This window comes from Hypanus sabinus, chromosome 3 (genome assembly GCF_030144855.1).
Source record: "Hypanus sabinus isolate sHypSab1 chromosome 3, sHypSab1.hap1, whole genome shotgun sequence".
Lineage (NCBI taxonomy): Eukaryota > Metazoa > Chordata > Chondrichthyes > Myliobatiformes > Dasyatidae > Hypanus > Hypanus sabinus.
Window position 1 is genome coordinate 67,983,052 of NC_082708.1, and position 12,582 is coordinate 67,995,633.

Consider the following 12,582-nt stretch of genomic DNA (forward strand, 5'->3'; position numbering starts at 1 on the left):
GTTTCTTTTGTTCCAAAGGATCTTCCAAGACAATATTGGATAACTCCCTGCAAACAACCACCTCTTTTTTACAACCAATACTACATAGGCCAAATAGGTCAGAGAGAGGAGAGAGAGGACAGGCGATAGAGAGAGAGAGAGAGAAAGGGGGAGGGGAAGAGATCAAACCCAACTCCAAAGTAATTCACAGGCTTAAACTGCTGTAAAACAAACCACAGGCCATTGCTTTTAAGAAAGGCTCTTCATACTCTGCAGACATTCAGTAAATATTATTGGAGACATTAATAAAGTGAATTGGTAAGTAGCTTTATTATTGCCATATGTACCCAGATACAGTAAAGAACTTGTTTTGCATGCCATCCGTACAGATCATTTCATTCCAACAGTGCATTCAGGCAGTACAAGTGAAAACAATAATGAAAGGCAGAATAAAATCTGACAGTGGAAGTCTAGTGAAGGCAGGGAATAAGGTACAAGGACATAATGAGGTAGATTGTAAGGTCAAGAGTCCATCTTATACAAGAGGTCCTCTCAATAGTCTTGAAACAGTGGGATGGGAGCTGTCTTTGTGCCTGATAGTTTGTTTTTAGGCTTTTGTATCTGTTTCCTGATTTGGGGGGGGGGGGGGTATGGGGGAGAAGAAAGAATGTCTGAGGTGGTGGGGTCTGTGGTTACTTTGGCTTCTATACCAAGGCTGTGAGAAATGTAGACAGAATCCATGGAGGGGGGGGCTAGTTTTCATGATGTGCTGAGCGATGTCCACAATTCTCTGCAGGTCCTGTGGTCAGGGGCAGAGCAGTTGCAAACCAAGCCATGGTGTATCTGGATACGATTTTAATGGGGCTTCAATAAAATTTGGTGAAGTTCAAGGGGGACATGCTGAATTTCTTTGAAGAAGTAGCAGCTCAGGATCTGGTTCAGTGACATGTGAATTGCAGTGGGTCAGGTTGTCTGGGAGAAGAAAATTAATATGTGTCGTGACAAGCTTCTTGAAGCATGTCATGATGGTAGATGACAGGGCCTCTGGGCAGTAGGCATAAAGATCATTACTTTGTTTATTATAGGTACTGGGATGATAGCGATTTTCTTAAAGCAGATGGGATTCTTGGGGAAAGCAGGGAGAGGTTAAACATGTCTGCAAATAACCCGCCAGTAGATCTGCGCAGGATCAAAGAACACAGCCAAAGACACCATCTGGGCTAGATGTTCCACTCCCTGGAAGACATCTAAACAGTGACTGTATGTCAGGTGCATTGATGGCTGTCCAGTGGTAACATTCCAATCTCCTTCTGTTCAAAGTGTGTACAGAATGCATTGAGGAAGGGATGCACTGTTGTTGGTGATGCTGCACAGTTTTGTTCTGTAGCCCATTATAGAATGTAAGCCCTGCCACAAATGATGGTTGATCTGGGACTTGATTTTGGACTTTTATTGTCTCTTGGCATCCATGATAGCTTTACAGAGGTTGTATCTCAAGACAACTAACACATAGCCATTTTAAAATTTCTCCATTATCAGGATGGTTCTGTTCTAAAAGATTCCTATTTGTAACACTCTTTGAACAAGTACTGGAAATGCCATTTAGACAATTATGAAGCATTCTCTATGTGCAACAGCACAGACTGACCCAAATTTATCTTTCCCTGTCCTTCTGAACAGCCCCACTGGTTCTATTCATTTTGACCAATTTCCAAAATAAGTCTTGAAATTAATAACTCAATCCATTTTCAATATTAGAAGGCTAAGGGAAAAAGGGCAAATCTTTGAATTTAGATCCATAATCGCAGCACTATTTCAAAATACTTTAAAGGCAATGAAACATTATTATATGGGCATAGAAATCAAGGCTCAACAAATACAGGCAGAGCAAGGGATCATAGAATACATTGTGATATTACATAAATAACTAATTCAAGTGGAGGATACCACAGAGGCATATTTAGTTCATCTTGGAATAATGCCATGGAACCTGTGGAAAGACAGAATCTTGATTTAAAGTTTCATTTGAATGATGGCATCTACAACTATCTAGCACTCCATCAGCAGTGAAATGTCTAGATAGTTTGCTTTAGTTTTAAGAGTGAGAGCTGATCCCATGGTTCTGACTCAGAATTACGGCACCAGGGCTGACACATAAATAACATGATGGTTTTGTTTTCCAGACAGTCACTGACCTCATTTCCTCCAACGCCTCCAGCCACCTAATTCCCCAGCCTCTTCTGAGCTCGTCTCAATAAACTACAAACAGGAGTGCCCCAGTCAGTCTGTCTTTTCAGCCTGCTTGTCTACCAAAGAGCTAACTTCTCCCTATTTCTCCTTCCTTCATCCATCTGTACATGCGGCACTCTTGATAACCTCCACCACTATGAACAGGTATAGGATATGTGATCTCTTTGAGAAGTGGATACTGATTAGATGGCACTTTGTATGGGAAATTCCTGCATTTCAAATCTGAGCGATTCACAAGGAAAACTGATCAATGCAGTGCAAAAAATGTGGTTTACAAAAATATTAGCAAGGCTTTTGGCAAGGACCCACAAAGTAATCTGGTCCAGAAAGTGAGAGCACATGTAATCCAAGATGTTTTGGGTGGATCCATAACTGACTTGGTGACATGAAGCAAAGGGAAGTGATGCAGGGTTGCTTTTCTGACTAAGTCTGTAAAAAGTGGCGTACTGCAGAGACTGGTCCAGAGATCTTTTGTTGTTTGTCAAGTATATAAATGTCTTGAATAAGAATGTCTGTAGGCTGATAAGTAAGTTATAGATAGTAAAGGTGATTGTCTAAGGACACAGGGAGACCTATGTCATGCAAGGGAAAGGATTCAACAGGATGTTGCCTGGAATACTTCATTATTACCAATGTAAGATTAATCACTTTACCAATAATTGAATCAGTGGTATAAAAGGCAGTCAAATCCTTGATGCAAGAATTTACAGTTGACAGAAAAATAGTTTCCAAACAATGGGGAAGAGAAGCAGCAAGCTCAACATAGTAAGTAAATACAACTAAAAGGACTGAAGATAGTGCAGTTCAGGATTTTAACATTTCCTCTATTAACCACACTGACAGATTGCATGGCAAGTGCAGAAACAGTTTGTCTGACTAGTATTTCCTTCTAAGCAATTTCCATTCTCTCTTCTGCAACATATTTATGCCTGTACACACTGGAAACAAGGCAAATCACTTCGGCTTTCAATAGAACAAAGGACCAGAGAAGGGCTACACATGCTGGTAGTTTTATAATGAACCTTCAGCATTCATCACATCACTGGAACCTTGGAATTTCATTGTAATTCTGAAAATCCCAAAGTTGTAAGCCAGCTTCTGCTAATGCCTTCCTATCTGCATGTTGGACCCTGTAAGGGATCCAATAAGAGAATACAACATTTCTGAATTTCTCAGCACTTACACAGCCAAACTTGCCTCTTAAACCTGTAGACAATTTCACAGGAACAGCAAGAATATTAATTTGAATGGAGAACAGCAAATTACAAAAAATAGGAAGAATTAAGTATTTTTGTTCTTACTTATTCAAATATCTTCAACATATTTACTGATAAAATATTAATTTTTTACCCTGTTTACCCAATTCCCTAGTGTCCTCTTGAGGCACTACACTCTACTGAATTAAAAAGAGAAAGAGAGTGAAAGCATTCAGCAAGTCAGATAGCATCTACAAAAAAAAGAAATACAGTTAGTTCTTTACAGGTCAAAGTGCCTCCACAGAAACTACCACGGCTATTCAGCATTTTCTGTATGTTAATATCAGTTCCATCAACAATAAATTTTCGATTTTAATACTCTGCTGAATATTTGATAACAAATTGGCATGCAAAGGACAACAAGAAGTCTGTGAATGGCTGAAGACCAATCACAGATTGACCACCCCTTATACAAAATGTTTGGGGCGGGAAGTGTTTCGGATTTCAGTGTTTTTCAGATTTCAGAATATTTGCATCTTTATAATGAGAAACCTTGGGGATAGGGCCCAAGTCTAAACACGAAACCTATTTACATTACATATACAGCTTATGCATATACCCTGATGGGAGTTTTATATAATATTTTAAATATTTTTGTGTAGGAAACAATAATTGAACCATCAGAAAGTAAGTTATAACTGTCGTGGCTGCCCTAGTTGACAGTCAGTGGCTGTTCAGCATTGTCATCATTCCGGACTAAATTAATGTGCTACTGGTTAACAATATTTGTCTTACATTTGTTCATCACACATATATACAGTGCTGTGTGTTAGCTTTTCATCAGTGACAATCTACACAAACCCATCAGTGAATTTCTCTGCAGCCTTGTGATCAGCAGACACTTCATCCCCACAAATCTTTACTGCGTGGAATGGTCTGCAGGCAACGGTGGTGGAGGCTGGTACGATAGGGTCTTTCAAGAGACTTTTGGATGGGTACATGGAGCTCAGAAAAAATAGAGGGCTATGGGTAAGCCTAGTAATTTATACGGTAGGGACTTTGTGGGCCGAAGGGCCTGCATTGTGCTGTAAGTTTTCTATGTTTCTATTTCTAAATAAAATGCCATGCTTTTTCTTTAAATTTCTGCAACCAGCCTGTTAAATATTTACAGTTAACTTCAATTCTTAGTTTGTTGTGAAAGATCTGTGCTTATGTCATGATCAACACATGTTCCCTCTGACATTGCAAATCCATTCTTTAATACACATTCAGGATCTTCATGTTTCACTTTCTGCAGTCTTTTTCTAATTTTCATTAACTTCTGTTTGTTACATTTGTGAGGTCACTTCTCAGATCTGTCTGTGGTGCACAGAGACCTGCACATTGCCCGAGAACCTTTCCAGCACATTCTGGAATTTCCCTTTTGTGACATCAAGTCAGCACTCAAAAATATTTCAGATTTTGGAGGTTTTCAGATTTTGGACTGTTGGAAAAAGGGTGCTTAATCTGTAATACAACGTTCATTTGCCATTGCCCTCAACTACTAAAAAAATCGATGTGTACATGATGAGGAGAACGCTAAATGTGAACTATCAATCTAAAACTTCATGAGCAGACTACTAAAGGAGCACATTCCACAGTTTTGTTAGTTAATGCCAACTATTTGCAAGAAGCTTCATTCAGCATCCCAGTTTCTGATGAATACACAAACACTTTTCATTTTATTTGTTGATTCTGCAGTTAGCAAAATTGCACTAAAGGCTTGGGGTAGGAATTTATTTTCACAACTCTGAAAAATGTGTTACACTATTGAAAATCAGTTTACCTTCAGTACATATTCCTGGGTGCCTTAGTGGACAGTAGGAAACTCATCTCATCAATTGTTGGTGGGAATTTAATTTGTCCTAGTACGTTTACCCAGTATTAAATTTCACATAATGCTATCAACTGTTAGGGTGTATAGCAAATATTTACTTCACCAGCAACCAATCTTCAGACATGATCATGAATTGTAGATTGAACTGAAAATCAGCCCTGAACAATAGTTTTCCAAGAGCTGTGCACTAGAGTTGATTGCAAACCAGACAATGCTGATTAACATTCATTTTGTGTGTGTAGAGTATTGGTGTGAAGATGGAAGTGTCTGAAAACTATATGTAATCAATGTAAATATATTGTAACTACAAAACTGTCCTGCTATTTATTGCCTTTGATCTTATCAATCTCATTGAATGAAAAAGTCATAGTTACTCATGTATTTAGGTTAATAAAATTCCCAGAAACAGTGTCACTTAAAGCACCAACTTTCAAATCATATCACTAAGATTGTTGATCTTCTGTAAGCTCCAATTTAACTTTAGAAGCTATGGAAATACGCTTCAACATCATTCCACGCTGCAGCTTCAAAACCTCTACCTCTACCTGACCAAGGCACAGAAACAACTCTGACACCTCCTCTTATTTACCTCTTGATCATGTTAAGGGGGGAGCTGTTGTTGTCTGGCGTACTGACCTCTACCTGGCCGAGGCACAGTGACAACTCTCTGATACCTCCTCTTATTTACCCCTTGATCATATTTCCAACCTGATGGCATGAACATTGACTTCTCTAACTTCCGTTAATGCCCCTCCTCCCTGTCTTACCCCATCCCTGACATATTTAGTTGTTTGTTTTTTTCTCTCCCTCTGTCCATCACTCTGCCTGTTCTCCATCTCCCTCTGGTGCTCCCCTCCCCCTTTCTTTCTCCCTAGGCCTCCCTTCCCATAATCCTTTCCCTTCTCCAGCTCTGTATCACTTTTGCCAATGACCTTTCCAGCTCCTAGCTTCATCTCACCCCCTCCGGTCTTCTCCTATCATTTTGCATTTCCCCTCCCCCTCCTACTTTCAAATCTCTTAGTATCTTTCCTTTCAGTTAGTCCTGACGAAGGGTCTCGGCCTGAAACGTCAACAGTGCTTCTCCCTATAGATGCTGCCTGGCCTGCTGTGTTCCACCAGCATTTTGTGTCTGTTGTTTGAATTTCCAGCATCTGCAGATTTCCTCATGTTTGCAGCTTCAAATGTCTGCCTCATCAGAAAGTTTCTGTTTGTTGCTGTTTTAGACAGATCATCTAAACCTCATATTTCAAGAAAAGAACACACACCTCCTTTAGCATAAGAGCGGATACACAAGAACACAGAATTTGATTACCCCTCAATTCAAAGACTATGCTCTCATAACACTGTATCTCAATGGACTCTGCCTGGCAATCCCCTGTAAGATTGGTCTGGCTGTAGCACCACAAGGTCTCTGTACAAAGAACATACCACTGCAGACACTTCTATACAAATCTGTCCGTTCTCCAACTCTTTGGGAGCAATTCCCACTCCCTCCCACCTTCAGAGCAACCAGTCATCTTGCACCAGGATTTATTTGTGCTAAAAGTGTGTTGTCTTCTTGCTGGTATGTCCTTGCTGGTCACAAAGAGCAGAATTGCTGAGCAAGATGCTGACAAACTTGCAACTTGTAAAGGAACATTGTTTCATTTGGCAATATAAATGTGCACCATTAATTGACAATGAACTGAATTTCAGCTGCACTGTAACAATGGGAAAGCTAATTACATTGGTGAAATTCTTGCTCTTTAAGTAATTGTCTCAACAGCAAAATCAAAGACAGAACAATTTCTAGATTTTGAAATCTTAAGTATCTGTAAGTTTCATAATGATAAAGCACAGTAAGATATTGTATGTTTGCTGAAAAATTTCTTGGAAAAAAATCTTACTTCAAATAACTTACCCAGTCACGTGAAGCAGAAGTAAAATATAGAAGACAATGAAGAGGTTGTGTGTATACCAAAAGATGTCATAGTTTGAGTACCTGCAAATCATAAGGGAAATCAGTACACAGTAATAGCACCCAACCCATAGAGAAAGAAAAAAAAGCCTTCATCAATATTATTCAAAGCTCAAAGTAAATTTACTATCAATGCACAACCCTGAGATCCATTTTCTTGTGTGCAGTCACAGTAAATATAAGAAACATAATAGAATCAATGAAAGACTACTCCCAATAAGACAGACAACCAGTGTACCAAAAAACTGTGCAAATACAAAGAGAAATAATAATATTAATAATAAATAAAATCCACATATTTTAACTTGGTGATTCAGAAAATATTGCCGGAGTTTGTTCTTACCTTAGAGAATATGATGAAGATGTACACATTAAAAAAAGCACCAATACCATGAGGAAGCCAGTTACACCTGGAACTAAATAACAAGATTTTTTATCAACAGCAGTATTACAAATTATCAGCTTTTGCAACCGTGAAGTTAAAGACTTTCAAAAATTGAAGAAATGGCCTTCATTGCAGAGTGAATTAAGTAGACAAGTGATAACTGTACAGAGCTTTGACTAACACACACAAAATGCTGGAGGAACTCATCAGGTCAGGCTGCATCTAGGAAAATAATTAACAATTGCCTGGAATGGAAGGGGGAAGACACCAGAATAAAAAGGTAGAGAGGATGGAGTACAAACTAGAAGGTGATAGGTGAAGCCAAGTGGTTGGGGGAGGAGATAAGCAGCAGGGAGGTGATAGATGGAAAAGGAAAAGGACTGGAGAAGAAGGAATCAGATAGGAGAAGAAAGTGGGCCATGGGAGAAAGGGAAGGAGGAGGGGCCCCTGGTAAGGAGAAGAGGAAAGGTGAGAGGGCAGCCAGAATAGGGGATGGAAGAAGTGAGAAACATTACTAGAAGTTAGAGAAATTAATGATCATAACACCAGGTTGGAGGCTACACAGATAGAACATGAGGTGTTGCTCTCCCAATCTGTATCAGGTCTCACCAATGTAGAGGAGGCCACATCAGGCGCACCAGATACAATAGACAACCCTAATATATTTGTAGGTGAAGTGTTGCCTAACCTGGAAGCACTGTTTGGGGCCTACATGGAGGTGAGGGAAGAGCATGTGTAGCACTTTTTCTGCTTGCAGGGATGTGCCAGGAAGATTAGTGGGGAGGAATATAATGGAGAAGGGAATTATGGAGGGAGGGATCCCTGCAGAAAGCAGAGAGTGGGGAGAGATAAAGATGTGCTTGGTTTTACAATCCTGTTGAAGATGGTGGAAGTTGCAGAAAATGATGTGCTGCATGTAGAGGTTCATGAGTAGCTGGTGAGGACAAAAGGAAATCTGTCCCTGTTAAGGCAGCAGGAAGATGGAGTGTGGGCAGTTGTCCAGGGAATATGTTTGAGGCCTGCTTTGTTGGTAGAGGAAGGGAAACCCCAGATTTTTGAGAAGGATGACAGACAGTTCTCAAACAGTCCTTCCAGGTGAGACAACACATCACCAACAAATCTTTTGGGGTTACCTACTATATCCAATGCTCCTGATGTGACCTCCTCTACACTGGTGAGGTCCAACATGGATTGGGAGACCCCCCTGTCAAGCACCTTTACTTCATCCACAAAAAGCAGGAATTCCCAGTAGCCAACCATCTTAGTTCCAATCCCCATTCCATTCCAACATGTTGATCCAAGCCCTCCTCTTCTGTCATGACAAGATCTCTGTCACGTTGGATGAGCAACACCTCATATTCTGTCTTGGTAGCCTCAACCTGATAGCACAAGCATCGATTTCCCTAAATTTTGGTCATTTTCCCCTCCCCTTCCCTCATCGCCCACTCACTTCTCCTTTTCTCCTCTCTTGCCTATATCCTCCCCCCTCTGTTTCTCCTATTCCCTTCAGATACCTTCTTTTCCAGCCCTTTACCTTTCCACCTATCATCTCCTTGCTTCTTACTGTTTCACCACCTACCTGGTTTCACCTATCACCTTCTAGCTTGTACTCCTTTTCCTCCCCCCACTTTCTTATTCTGAGCCTTTCCCCTTTCCTTTCCAGTCCTAATGCAGGTTCCTAACCTGAAATGTCGACTGTTTAGTCATTTCCATAAGTCCTGCCTAACCTGCTTAATTTATCCAGCATTTTATGTGTATTAATCTGGATTTCCAGCATCCGTAGAATATCTTGTGCTTTTGAATGCTGTTTACATCTTTGATCTCCTTGTTTAATAATCATATATTTCCTTTCAAGGCAATGAAAGAAGATTCGCCAGACTATTTCTTAGTAGTTACCTGATGAGGAAAGATTATTTAGGTTGCTCCAAACCCTTCCAAGATTAAAATAATGAAAAGTGATTTTCATAAAAAAAATACAAGATTCTAGTGTGGAACATGGAATGAGTCTCAGAATGGGCAATGCCTGATTAATGCTGAGACAAGAAAAAGTTTCTTATCTTTCAGGATTTTGAGCCTTTGGAATTCTTGGTATGTTTTTCCCCCAGAGAGCTATGGCTGCTAAGTGATTATGTATCTTCAAACCTCAGATTGACAGATTAATACACTGCAATTCAATCAGTGGATTGGGCAAGAGAGTGGAGCCGAGGCCAATGATCAGATCTTGTGGGATATTGAAGCCAGCTTGAGAGAAACTGAACACACGAAAATCTACAGATGCTGGAAATCCAAGGCAACATAACACAAAATAAACTCAGCAGGCCAGACATCTTTTACTTTTTTTCCATAGATACTGCCTAGCCTGCTAAGTTCCTCCAGCAGTTTGCGTGTGTTGAGAGAAGCAGAGTTAACTTTTCAGGTTAATAACCCTACTTCAGAACTCCATTCCAGAGCTCTAAAACTGAGACATCAACTGGAATTGTTAAATTTTGTTGAACTCTCCCTAGACGTTGCCTGACATATGGAGTATATCCAGCATGTTTGAATTTCCAATTCCCAACATTTGTAGTTCCTCCCTGCTTAGAACATTGGTCTCCTTGTTCTACTGAGAAGAATGGGAAACATAAACACAGATCTCCTCACAAACAAAACTGTTCAGAGAAATTAGAGATCATTCAAAATGCCAAAGGAAAAGAAATAACCCACTCCACCTACCACATTTGTTTAGACTTACAAAAGCCAAATATTTGAAATATCCATTTTCTGCCACTGAAGAAAACTAAGCATTGAGAACAAACAGTACTCCAGCAATAACTATCGACAACCAATGCTGAGGTGTCTGTGCCTGAGGTGCTCCAACATGTGACCCTCTCAGAACTACAGCATCCGAAAAATATTTTAATCAGAAGACTTTCCATTATCTTAAGCACAAGGCATTGAGAAGCAGAATCTGAGTATTGTCAAATTCCAAAATTAGCAAAATATCTCAAAGGCTTTCATAATTAATTTTTAAAAGGCAATAGCTTAATAACAAATTCAATAAATAGAATAGTTGGTTGTATATACTGGCACTCTATGTAACATTACCCAACAGACAGAAGATTCATTATGGCATTCTGGTTCATTCTGTCTAAGCACTCACAGGCACTGGTCAGGCCGTATGCCACTGTGTTTGGACCCCGGTGCATACCCCTTTACCTCACTAGCAAAGAATTGCCCACAGCTCAGTGTGGAAAGACTAAAGGCTGGTGCTGGGAGCTGTGAAGTAAGCAGTACAACTAGCAGCACTACAATGTGCGCCTCAAGGCTGCAGCTTAGCTGACGCGGGGTGTAGGCAGGGGACAGCAGCATCTGCTTCATGTGTTGACACAGCCTGTAGACTCCCCTATAATCTCTTCAGTGGTGGGGAGAGCTTCAATTCACACCAGGCTTCCAGCACAACAGTGCTGTTGGTAACACATTACTCTCTACATAATGTTATTACCATTCATTTGCAGCGATGTTGGTATTGCAAGCCTCTGTATATAATACTATGACTCATTTTAATGACAATTCCATTAGCGCTCTCATTCCTGGGAATGCATCCTGACCACTAAGTCCCAATATATTGGATTTTATTTATCACTAATTTGAAAGCATGCTGAACAAGCTGTTTATTAAATTAAAGGTTCTTTCTCAGTCCAACACATTTCATTTATGTTCAGCAAAGGAAGTAGGTTTGTACATTTAGGAATTGGTCGGGGGGGGGGTAGAGTTATAACATTTAAAAGGCATTTGGATACATGGAGGGTTATGGGCCAAATGCAGACAACTGGGACTAGCACAGGGAGGATACAATGGTTAGCGACGTACAGTTGGGCTAAAGGGCCTGTTTCAGTGCTATATTACTCTATGACTCTAATTATAAAGTGTGATTTCAGGGCCAGGATATAAATACCTTCTGAATTACAGATAAGCACAACTTATGATGTATGTGGACTACACAAACCTTGGTGTAACAGTTGCACTAAACCAGAAGTTTGAAATTATTTATTTTTACTAGCCACCAATGAGAAGAGAAAGCACACTTTCTTAAAATGATGCCAGACTTTATTCAAATTTGAGATTTTTGTTTTGTCCGTCATTGCTGAGGGGAATATGATTGCACAGTCATTAGTTTTTTTCCAAAATAAATGATTTTGCAACATAACACACACCTGTTGTGAAGAGAATTTTCCTGGGATCCTGAAAAATGAAAGAGTTGTACAATTAGAAGTGCTCAGGTAAGAGTTAAATTGAATCATGCTACAGATTTCTCACCCCAGGTGATAGGACTATCAGGCCTTAGAAGGTCCGTATAAACCTCAGTTTTGCCAGAGAACAGATGAAAACTCTATTGTTCAACTTGAGGTAGGTAAAGGTCCAAGATTCAAAGTACATCTATCATCAACAAATGTATAAATTATATAACTTGAGATTTGCTTGCTTATGGGTAGCCACATATAGACTGTAAATATACTGCGTGGTATGACTTTTATTATTAAAATATAAAAAGCCACAAGTGTTAGATTAGAGATGCTTACTTTCAACAGAGGAAGTTTGTTGGTAGCCCCACCTTTAATACTTGCTTAGTGCACAACTACACAATAGAACTTATGGACATTATGGCAGGTGATCTCGTACAGGCCACTGATATTGAAAACAACGTGCAAACATGACAGTTTTGATAGAAACTTTGCACTAGGCTTGTTTCATTCCATGGGTGAAAAATAATCAGGTTAATTTCCTACACAAGTAAAAAATACTTCCAGATATTTTCTGGCAGTTACTATGAGGATTCATTGTGTATTTTTTATAAGAAGTGCTCAGAACCCTAAAGTACAAATTTAAAGGTAAAACTGAATTACTGGAAATACTCAGCAGAGCAGATTTAGCAAAATCTGTAGAGACAGACACCATCGCA

At 39.7% G+C, this 12,582-nt stretch overlaps 1 protein-coding gene across 2 annotated transcripts in view; it reads right to left on the reverse strand.

Moving 5' to 3' along the window:
* LOC132391419 (NADPH oxidase 4) overlaps positions 1 to 12,582 on the reverse strand; it is a 151,314-nt gene that overhangs the window by 93,423 nt on the left and 45,309 nt on the right. For both annotated transcript variants that reach the window (XM_059964597.1, XM_059964598.1), the window contains exons 6-8: positions 11,837 to 11,864; positions 7,602 to 7,674; positions 7,202 to 7,282 (exon numbers count right to left, since the gene is read on the reverse strand). In XM_059964597.1, coding sequence (XP_059820580.1) covers positions 7,202 to 7,282; positions 7,602 to 7,674; positions 11,837 to 11,864 — 182 coding nt within the window. The remainder of the gene's footprint in view (positions 1 to 7,201; positions 7,283 to 7,601; positions 7,675 to 11,836; positions 11,865 to 12,582) is intronic.